We start from the raw sequence: 11735 nt of genomic DNA on the forward strand, positions 1-11735 counted from the left end.
ACTATGGAGTGAATGGGGAAGAAATATGTAGAAGAAAGATTAGTTAGGACTGAATTAGCCTCCCCATTTGTCTGATCCCAGAGCCTTTTATATAAGGTCATCAATTGCAACTTCTCATAATATCAAGGCCATAAAAATTTCCTAGTTTATTGGTCTGACTCTCTCTTATTTGACTGCATCTTCCTTCACAAATAATAATGATAATAATATATGGAATATTATTCCATCAGTTATATTATCTCAAAGTTGATGTGGCAGTAATGTTTCAATGTATGTGATTACCTCCATTTTCTTAAGTAATCTTAGATTACCTTAAATTATTCCAACTTTGCTCTTGTTAATTAATCTTTATATAATAATAATAATAATAATAATAATAGTATATGTGTATATAACAAGGTTGCAAAAAAGTTAGGCGCCGAGGGGGCGCCTAGCGCCTAGGCGTCGATTTTTTAAATTTTTTATATTTTTTTATTTTTTAAAAAATAAAAAAATAAATAAAATTTAAACTAAAAATTTTAAAATTCAATAGTAAAACATAAGGTTCCTCTATTTTTTTTTTTTACAAATTATTTACGTAAGTGGTTGTAAAATCGTTTTGAATATTGTTGAAACCATCTAAATACATAAAAAATTAAAAATTAAGAGCAAAAGAAGCATTTTTTGGAGAAATTAGAGGGTCAAACCGCCTTTGACTGTTTGTGGTGTATAGATCTCAAAAAAATACGCGATTTGAAAAACAAATTGTCCAAAACGGACAACTGAGTCAAAAGTTATGCCTTGCCAAAGTTTATGCACTTTTCACCACAAAAAAAAAAAAAAAAAAAAAAAAAAAAAACAATAATCGGCCGCCTAGACCACCTAGCCGGCCGCGGAGGGAGGCCGATTCCAGTCGAATCGTCCGCGGCCGGGCGGCGCGATTTTTGCAACACTGGTATATAATCAAATATACATGTTTTGTATATTATATATTTATTTTTTTAATATTTAAGCGCGTGCACTCGCGCACACAGACACTTGGTAATATTATATTCTACCATCTAAACCAAACACATAGGGGGCATTTGGTTCAGGTTATATAAGATAACCAAGATTATATTTGCTTGGTAATATAAGATTCTCATGTTTGGTTCAGGTTATGTAACTTTCCCAGGGAATGTCAGATAACATTCCCATTAAGTTTTTAGCTATTAGAAGGGAATGTGAGATACCCTCCAATTTCTTAGGTAATCTCACATTCCCTTGTCTTATTACAAATGTTGGGCTTTTTATTTTTAATCAATTTATCTATTTACTGTTGTCTTATTTACATATCTTAATTTTAAACCAAACACAGTAATCTAACATTCCCAGCAATATAACATTCCCTAAGGTAATCTAACATTTCGTGAACCAAACGCCCCCCAAAGTAATCTTAAATTCTAAAAACCTCATATTACTTTCCTGGAGGTAATAACTTTAGGGTAATCCTAGATTCTATGAACCAAACGCCCCCTTATTAAGGGATTTAGTGCAATCCTATTGCGTTAAGGAGAAGAGTGGACGTAAATTGGATTTTGGCCGAACCACTTCATAATCTCTCTTTATCTTTTATAATGCATTTACATTCTATTACTTAAACAGTCAACCTAACTTTGAAAATAACAAACACGTGCAACACAAGTAAAAATGGATAAAATGTATGGTTCGATGTGCGTACTCAAAACAAAACTAAGTTCAAGTTTACTCAAGCTCGCTTAAGAACTTTTTTTTTTTTTTTGAAATAAAGGCAAACAAAATCTACTCAAATCTTAGGGAAAACAAAGTTAAAATCAAACATATAGATCTCCATGCTGAAGGTATAAAGCAGAAATACATGACAAAAACCAACACCTGTCATTCTCGTCAACAAGAAAATTCTAGTAAAAGAAGCCAAGAACTTTTCCTCCAGCATTCTTTCTCCTGGCTTCCTCGTGGTCCATGATGCCGGCAGATGTAGTCAGCATAATGTATCCAAACTGTCTTGATGGAAGCAACCTTGCAGTCCACCCTTCAATATCCTTGACACCAATGTCAAAACGAGGATTAATTACACCACACTTGTTTAACCTCCCATTCAACTCAATGACAATTTTACCTGCTCTGTGATCATCCACATACTCAAACTCCCCAATGTATCCATGCTTCTGCATCACCAGAAGAAACTTGACAATCACTTTTGAGGAAGGCCTAATCATAACCTGTCTCTTTCCCCTCTTCTCAGCATTGTACATGCTCTTCAGAGCATCATTCAACACGCTAACTCTCACCATTTTTTAGCAAAAGTTCCAAACACTGACTCGGAGAAGAGGAAAGAAATCAACGCTTAAGAACTTTTGAAAAATATTTTAAAATCTTACAAGTCTATTCAACCCCCACGACCCCACTCCCTCTAGATTTGTACGGTTGTACCCCTAACCATCGGGACCAATTAATATTTACCATATTTTCTTTTGTAACCATATATCTATCCACAATTTATAAATTAAATTTGATCACACTCAAAATTCCCTACACATCTCGCTATTTTTTTAAACTAGTTTTTGCCCCGTGCGATGCACGGCATAAAATTTAAGTAACTTTATTATTGATAATATTTTAAAAATAATAAAATAAAATATTAATCATAAAATTAAAACTTATTCTGAAATGTATTTTTCTTTAACAATACTAAATTGGTTGTTATATCGAACATCACATACTGTTAGCATATATTATAAAGAATTGGGTATGTTATAACCACATGAGATTAAAAAAGTGTACATTAAAATAATTATATATATATATATATATATATATATATATATATATATATATATATATATATATATATATACACACACACACACACACACACAAACACACACACACACACATTTTTATAAAAAAAAAAATTTTAAAAATTAGGAAATCAAACAATATACAATAAAAAATTATGAAATTAAATTTTTTTATATATAAAAACATTTATTAATATGATTTGCAATTAAAGCCTATAGTACATATACTTGACAATATATTAATAAAAAATACAGTATCATCATCATACATTGAAACTAACTACGAAAATCTTTTCTTAAACATTGCTTAATAATAATAATTATATACGTACAACATATATAAATCTAAAATAAATATGAAATATTTCATGACATGAAAGAAAAAAATAAAACATGCAATGCTAAGCCCAATAAACATTTAATTATCTATCCATATAACCCAGTTACGTTGCATTTCAGCCCAATACCCCGAGCCCATTAACCCAATTATAAAACCTGATTACCAAACCCTAATCCATATTTTTTGACGATTGCGCTTCCATATACTTTGTTGCGTTCGTCATTCTCTCTAAAATGTTCACTGACTTACGCGAACCTTCTCTGTTTCCGGCTTCTTGACACACTCGATTTTAAATCATCGCACGTCCAAGTAATCCACTGCTAAAAAACTTTTCAGATAATTTGACTGTAGCTTTTGGCCGTTGTGGAATTGCTTTCTTCCCCAAATGCCGATCTGAAAAATCGGGTGACCGGAGCAGATCTAAAACAAACTAATAAATACAGTATCATCTTCAGGTAAAACTTATTGTTTAAAACGAAATTAAGAAATACATCATATTTTCTAATTACTTAATATCAGTTCAATAATTATTTGTTTAAACTTACTCGTCTCTCCAATATTATTGTTCATGCAACTGATTTAAATTTTAAAAAAAACTTTTTTTCTATTTAGTAACTGATTTAGTAACTTTTTTTTTTAAAAAAAAAATTTCCCTCTCAAAACTATATTAGAATGAACAATTAAATTGTTGTCGATCAACAAAATTGTAAGAATAAAAAAACAGGTTAATCTTATTTTTTAAAATCGGATATTCTAATTTTTTTTTTCAGTAAACAATAAATTAATTTATATAATAAAATGTTAACTTAAAAATACTGGAATGTATTACCTGCTTCATCATTAAATAACAATAATTGTAGATTAACATGTATTAAAAATAGATAAGTATGTTGCATTATATACCTTAAAATGATGAAATTTCATTTAATTGGTAGTTAATACCTTAAAATGATGCAATTTCATTTAGGCGGGAAATTGATTGGCAAAAAATATTTTGTTATTATATAGAGTAAGATAAGATGAAAGGCTTTAATTACTTTCAAATTTTTTACCAAATCTTGAAATTACCATATTGTAAATTATATATAACACATTTTAAGGTACAAAATTATCATGCAATATGTCAAATATGTGAACAAGTTTTACAAAGTAACGGTATTGAGGTTATTAATGCAAAGTGCCTTATTTTCCTCGTAACCACAAACCACAAAACCAACTCAACCAGATTACTCTGCTATGCATGCCATGCCCATCTCTCTTTTGAGTTTGAGTCACTCGTTCTCATGAAACACTCTCACTCATCATAAAAAAAATTTTATTAAAAATATTAAATATTTATACTGCATACAAAATAAAATCCTTAGACACAAATTTTTTCCTGAATTTCTTTCAATTCTCACTTTTATTTCTCTTGTCCGTACAAAGTGAAAACAAATTTATCTATCGGGGGCTGGATTTGCTGATTTCCGGCCAAGAAACTAAAGAAGAATCCGAATTCCATTTGTTTAACCCAAACTCCTCCCTTCTTTCCGGCCAATGTCTACTGCCTCTGCCGCGCCATCGCCACCGCCACCGCCACCGTCGCAATATGTTTCTCCGCCGCCGGTTACCCTTCTCTTGATAGCCTTCCTCCTCGTGTTCTTCTTCCTGGGCATTTTCTTCGTGGTATTCTGCAAGTGTTGCATACAAACGCTGTGGCAAAACCGGCGTGGCCAGGCCGGAGCTCCGGTGGGTCCGGTGGGCAACGTCGATTCCCCGGGGATCGACCCGTCCATCATTGAATCCTTCCCCACGTTCACCTACTCGAGCGTGAAGGATTACCGGAAGGAACAGTATGGGTTAGAATGCGCCATTTGCTTGGTGGAGTTCGAGGACGCCAGCGTGTTGCGCCTCTTGACCTCCTGCAATCACGTCTTCCACCAAGAATGCATCGATCTTTGGCTGGAATCGCACAAGACTTGCCCGGTCTGCCGCCAGGCCCTCGACTCTCCGGCGAAGTCGACTTCGCCTTCCCCGCCTCACTCCGCCCTGGACGGCACCGCCATGCCCCCGGACAACTTCCAGGACGACACCGAGCTGCCCGGGGACATGCACAGCATCACGATAAAGGACGATGTGGGTGAAGAAGCAGACAATAATAATAATTCAGAAACCAGAACCAGCACGGTGGGACCCGGCGCAGCCGGGGACTCATCCCCATGTGTCACTAATAAGCAACGTGAATCTATTGTAACGTTTAATACTAACGATGGAAACCATAATAATGATGATAATAAGGAAGAAGAGAAATTCTCGAGGTCTCATTCAACCGGGCATTCAATAGGTAGGAGTAGGGGAGGGGAGGATAGGTTTACTTTGAGATTGCCTGAACATGTGAGGGCAAAGATTATTAGGGGTCATAATGCAACCAAAAGTTGCACCGCGTTTGGAGAACACAAAAATAAAACAACAACAACATCAACAACCACCCCAGAAAATTTTGGTTTTAGTCAGGTTTGATTAAATGCATGCAAACACGGAAAAGAGATTAGAGATTATTAGGTTAGCTAGGTTCTTTTATTCATACTTTCATTATTTGTTTTCTCTCTTTCTTTACTTCTCAATTTTGTTGCTTATACAAAGAAGATAGCTTAGTCACTGTGTTCGACCGTGGGATTGAAATCCTGGGCTACACCCAAAGAAAGAGAAGATAGCTTAGGTACATGTGTTAATTAGGAGATGCATACACACATATATATACATATATTCTTTGAGTTTTCTTTATTGATCGAGAACAGTAGTCAGATTTTGGTTACCAGATACATACGTATGTTTATTATTATTACAAGTAGGAAAAAAAAAACAAACAAAAAAATGCTTAAAATAATGAAGTATCCATTATTTTCCATTTGATTCTATCATCCGTTATTTGTGTAATTTGGCAATTAGCTTTTAATTTAAACATATACATTCTTTGTCTTTTTGAAATGTGGCTAATTGAAACCCCGTTAGATTAATTAGTTTCATATTGCAAAATATGAATATTAGTAAAATATGCAGAGAAAATAGGTTAATTACTTGGCATAATCAACAATCACAAACCTGAGTTGGTATTCAGTGTCTCCTAAATTAGGGGCTGTATTGACTTTTGTAAACTTTTAAAACTTTTTTAAATGATAGATTTTAATAAATTTTTATTGACTTTCATTGAGTCTTTCAAAACTTTTTAAAACTTTGTAACACTCTATAAAAGTCTTTATAAAAATCATTCATAAACTTTTATCAATTTTTTATTTTAAAAAGTCTATAAAAAGTCATTGAAATTCTAAATTGAATATATCCTTACAAACTTTCAATCATTTCGATTCTTATTGTTTATAATTTTCTTAGATATAATATATTATAAAATTCTTCTTTTTATATAGTTCTTCACCCAATCAAAATATAATTACTAGTTGCATAAAATAAAAAAATAAAAAAATAATCTTAATAATATATATATATATATATATATATATATATATATATATATATATATATATATATATATATATAATTATACTTGATATACAGCTGCTAGACATCAAGCAAACAACTATTATTTGCAAAAGCAATGTAGGACTGCGAACATCAACAAGGTGCTACTGTTTGCAGCCTCAAATTGTTGTTGCGAACAATAGTTTGCTTTTAAAAGATTAAAAATTAAAATATACAAGTATTTATATGAATATTATGTAACATATAGTAAATTTTGACAGTGATTGATGAAAAATTAGCTTTGTTCATGTATTTAGGAAAAAAAAGTTCTTAAAGAAAGTTTAGAAGTTATGGAGAAAAAGTTCGTAGAGAAAGTTTAGAAGTTTGGGATAAAAAGTTCGTAGAAGAAAAAAATAAAAAATCAAAATATACAAGTATAATGAAAGTAAAAATAATATTATATCAAAATTTAGGAGGAAGATGGTAAAGTTTAGAAGAGAGAAAAAATTAGTAGAGTTTATGTATGAAGAAAAAAATAGGATAATGAAGAAAAATTAATTTATTGAATTTAGGTATAAGGTTTATAAAGTTTAAATAGGGAGAAAAAAAATAGACAGAGAAAATCTTCAGAGTTGGTAGAAAGAAAATTTTGAAATCTTGGGGTTGAGGGTTGGATTTCAGCTATTTATATTTGAGAATGAAAAGTCTACAAAAGTTCTAAAATTAAAAAGTCTACACAAATTTATAACTTTTTGAATATCACATGACTTTTAAAGACTCTTTAAAAGTTTTAATCGAATACCACTCCACTTTTAAAAATTCTTTAAAAATCTTAATTGAATACCACTTGACTTTTAAAAACTTCTTAAAAATTTGAATTGAATACCCCAAACTTTTAAAGTTCTTAAAAGTCTTTAAAATTTTATAAAAATCATGTTTGAATACGCCCTAAGATCATTTATTTGAATTTTATGATGACATGTATATGCCGTATACTCATATGAGTAGTGTGCAGATTATGGTTGGACTTTTTATACATGTTAATTTGATTTGGACTAATAAACTTTGGATTTTAATTTGCAAGAGGGAATGATGTTATATATATATATATATATATATATATATTTAAATCAAGAGGAGGGGGACACCCAAATAAAACATTAATGATCACTAGCCACGTTTCGGGTTTGTGGTGTACGTCTTGCGAAGCTTGCTCCTAGTTTGTCCTGCTGTATGATCTCCCGTATTTCCGGTGGTTCTTCCAGAAGGATACGAAGGCCTAAGTGATGCTCCAGAGCCAACAAGGCCAATTTGTCCGCCGCCCTATTTTGCTCTCTGTATACATGCTCAAAGTACACCTCCTGCAGACTTCCGGCTTGTTTAATGCATAGGTTGATGACGTTGTTGCCGGATCTTCGTCCGTCAGACTCCTCTCGAAGCTTCCTCACGATGATCTTTGAGTCGCATTCCACCAAGAGTTTGGTTACACCGCAGCTCTTTGACGCATTGATTCCTTGTAGTATCCCCAGGCTTCCGCTTTTTCTACTGTGCATCGGCCTATGTTGTATGTAAAGCCCTTGCACCAACTTCCTTGATGATCTCTTATCAGACCTCCACAGCCAGCTACCCCCCCCCCCCCCCCCCCCGCACGTTTGCAGTATCTATCTGCATTTAGCTTAAGCCAACCAGAAGATGGTTTTTGCCATCCTATCTGGTTCTCCACCGCCGGCAGGTTCATCTCCATTGAGCTCCTCCTCGATACGAATGCCGCCTTGACCTCTGAATCATAACGTTTGAGGAATTCCATCTTTTGTTCATGCGCCGTTGATATAGAGTTGAAAACCTCGTCATTCCTCCACCGCCAAATAGAAGCTGTTAGATGTGATCTTTCTCCTGGCACGTTCGTAGTCAGTGAGAATTTTTCCATGCTTCACTAGCCACATGAACATGCTTATTTTCACCGGAACATGGAGTTTCTATATTTTCCTCCATTCGGTGTCCATTGCGGTCGCCGTGTCCGGTGGTATTATCATCTCGTATGCAGACTTAACAGAGAACCTTCTGTTTGGTTCCATTCCCCATCCAATCTCGTCTTCCATGCTCTCATCAGCTAGGACAAAGCTTGCGTGCTTTTCTTTAATTTCAACCGACAACGCTTGCTCAATGGACTCCCATTTCCAACCAGTCCACTTATCCCAGAGGTCTGAGACGTTCGCGTAGAGGTCGGGGAGGCTTAACGTAGTGCGCATATGCTCATACAGAGGTTTTGGCGAGATCCACCTATCCATCCAGAATCTGGTGATCCTTCCATTGTGCACAATGCGCGATAACCCTTTCTCTAAAGTCTCCTTTGCTTCACTAATGCCTCGCCAAACGTTCGATATCTTTCTTCTTCTCGTCGCTCCAGGATGATGTTCTCCCCCTGCGTTGTACTTTGAGGTTAGGGTTTTGGCCCATAAAGAGTTTGGTTCCTTCTTTAAACGCCAGCCTAATTTCACCATATAAGCCAGATTTAAATCATGCATACTTCTCAGACCTAAACCCCCGGCCTTCTTTGCGGTCGTGACCAAAGCCCAGTTTGTAAGGCTAAGTTTATTTCCAGCCGCGTTGCCGCCCCAAATGAACCTTCTCGTTCGTTTTTCTATCTCTAAACAAATGCCCTTTGGAAGAGCCGCAGTCTGCATAGTGTAAACAGGGATGGCGTTCAAAACTGACTTGGCTAAGACAACTCTTCCCGCCATGGAGAGGGTTTTTTATTTCTACCCTTCTAGTCGTGCTGAAACCCTTCCAAGGAGACCCGAGTAAGTGTTGCACGTTGCACATTACCCGTCCATGAAGAGTCGGGACACGAGGTACCTCCCAAGGTCATTCATCTTCGCAATATTTAGGTTTTTGGCAATCTCATCCGTGAGGGCCGTATCGGTGTTTTTTGAAAAATGCACCTGAGATTTGTTCAGGCTTATTTTTTGTCCCGATGCCCCCACAAAACCGGTCTAGGCAAGCTTGAATCACTTCTACTTGTTCAATCGAGGCTTCCAAGAAGAGCACCATGTCATCTGTAAAACAAAGATGGGTTAGAGAAGGTCCCGAGGGAGCCAATTTAATCCTCTTCCATCTGTTCCTCGTAGCTTCCGTCACAATCAACTGGCTTAGTCGTTCCATGCACAGGACAAAGATGGCTGGCGACATTGCATCCCCTTGCCGGATGCCCCATTCCGGGATAAACGGCTCGAGCCTCTCCCCGTGCCACATGATAGACAGTCTAGAAGTTCTGATGCATGTCATCATAATATTTCTCCAAGATTCATTAAAGCCTGCCCACTCAAGGGTGTCTTGGATAAAGCTCTAAGATAGGCGGTCGTACGCTTTCTCGAGGTCCAGTTTAATCGCCATGTAACCTTTCCTCCCACGCTTTGCCCGCATGGAATGTATAACCTCTTGAAAGATAATCACATTGTCCGATATCTGCCTTCCTGGAACAAATTAGCTCTGGAAAGGACCTACAATCTTTGGCAGGATACATTTAAGGATGTTAGTTATACATTTTGTAATGATTTTATAGCTTACGTTACATAGACTTATCGGTCTATACTGCTTGATGGTCTCCAGAGCCTTGACTTTGGGAATGAGGGCGATGAGCGTGTCATTGATCCCCTCTGGGATCGATCCCGTCGTAATCGCCTTTTTAACTAAGCTGAAGATGCTATCACCCGTCACTGTCCAGATGCGTTGGTAAAAACCGGCCTGAAATCCGTCCGGGCCCAGGGTTTTGAAAGGTTTCATGTCTGATAAGGCATTGTGAACCTCCTCCTCCGAAACCGCTCTATTGAAAATGGTCCAGTCAGTGTTGGTCAACTTCGGGAAATTCGCTCCTAAAACGGCCCCCGGGACTTCTTCGGCTTCTTTCGAGAGTAGCTTTATATAGTAGGCTCGGATATGTTGTTTTAGGGCAGCCTCATCTGAGATCCATTCGCCATTGTCATTCATTAACTTGGTCACAATAGGACGCGACTTTCTGATCGTAGCCGCGGCGTGGTAGTATGCAGTATTTCTGTCTCCTGACCGGATCCAATCCTCACAGGGGCGCTGGAACCAAATGAACTCTTCCTGGTGTAAGGTATTCTCTAACTCTTCCCTAAGTCGGTGTTCAAGTTTGGCTAGGCCTCTTTGGTAGCTGTCAGCCATTATCCGTTGGATGCCAGCTAGCATTCTCATCAAATTATTTTTCCGTTTGAAAATGTTACTGAACACCTCCTTATTCCAGTTAGCTAGCTCAATTGCGAGTCGGCTCGTGTTCTCCATGATGCTTTGGTCCTGTTTCCAGACCCTCCCTGTAATTTTGTGCACGTCCGCATGTAGGGTTGTGCAATCGGACGGATCGGATGGCATATAGGGTCCTCCGATCGGATTTCAGATATCAATTTTGACTACCCAATCCGTTTTATTTTGTTGACTTATCTGTTCGGTTATAACGTTGTTCGAATTGGATCGGATCGGTCGGATATCTGACAGTATTTCAGTTTTTTAAAATGTACAAATCAAATAATAAATTCGAAAATCAACATCAAAAGCACATTAATATCTAACTGAAAGTCTGAAATACTAAATAAATAAGTAAATAATTGATAGTGTAATAGACTAATACTGTAATACTAACTTAGTAATTGGTATTACTAAGTAGTCTATTAACTAACACTAAGAGTCTTAAGTGTCTAAGACTCTAACAAAAGTAAATAACTAAGTTGATAGTGACATAGTGTTACCTACTCAACTGTTACAGACCAAAACTCTACACAACTACATACACAACTGTAAAGGAACTAAGGAAGTAACAAATTTACAAAATACACTACTTATTAGTGATTACTGAACAGTCTAATTAAACTCTAAACTGAAGCACCAAAAATCTAAAATCAGCAACTCAGCAATTGCAAGTGTCAAACTACTCAACTCCTAGACTCTTAGAATTCAGACAATTAGACCTATTCTCCTTCCTGTGAATTGTGACAAGTTAGTGTAAATAATTAGTACACAAGCAAGTAAGCAACTGAGCAAGCATTAGAAAATGAAAAACATAGAAGGGATTATATCAATTTTGGCTCAGTAAGCATTTTTTCCATATCATTTGGATTAAGGGCAAG

General features: G+C 35.9%; 2 protein-coding genes across 2 annotated transcripts; one reads left to right on the plus strand and one right to left on the minus strand.

Moving 5' to 3' along the window:
• Positions 1-1744: 1744 nt before the first annotated feature.
• Positions 1745-2335, minus strand: LOC109185302 (40S ribosomal protein S15a-1-like). The gene has a single exon (XM_019335280.1). The coding sequence runs from the start codon at positions 2289-2291 to the stop codon at positions 1899-1901; it is 393 nt and encodes a 130-aa protein (XP_019190825.1). The 5' UTR covers positions 2292-2335; the 3' UTR covers positions 1745-1898.
• Positions 2336-4626: 2291 nt separating this feature from the next.
• Positions 4627-5637, plus strand: LOC109185288 (RING-H2 finger protein ATL29). The gene has a single exon (XM_019335266.1). The coding sequence runs from the start codon at positions 4675-4677 to the stop codon at positions 5635-5637; it is 963 nt and encodes a 320-aa protein (XP_019190811.1). The 5' UTR covers positions 4627-4674.
• Positions 5638-11735: the final 6098 nt, after the last annotated feature.

This window comes from Ipomoea nil, unplaced genomic scaffold (genome assembly GCF_001879475.1).
Source record: "Ipomoea nil cultivar Tokyo-kokei standard unplaced genomic scaffold, Asagao_1.1 scaffold1317, whole genome shotgun sequence".
NCBI lineage: Eukaryota > Viridiplantae > Streptophyta > Magnoliopsida > Solanales > Convolvulaceae > Ipomoea > Ipomoea nil.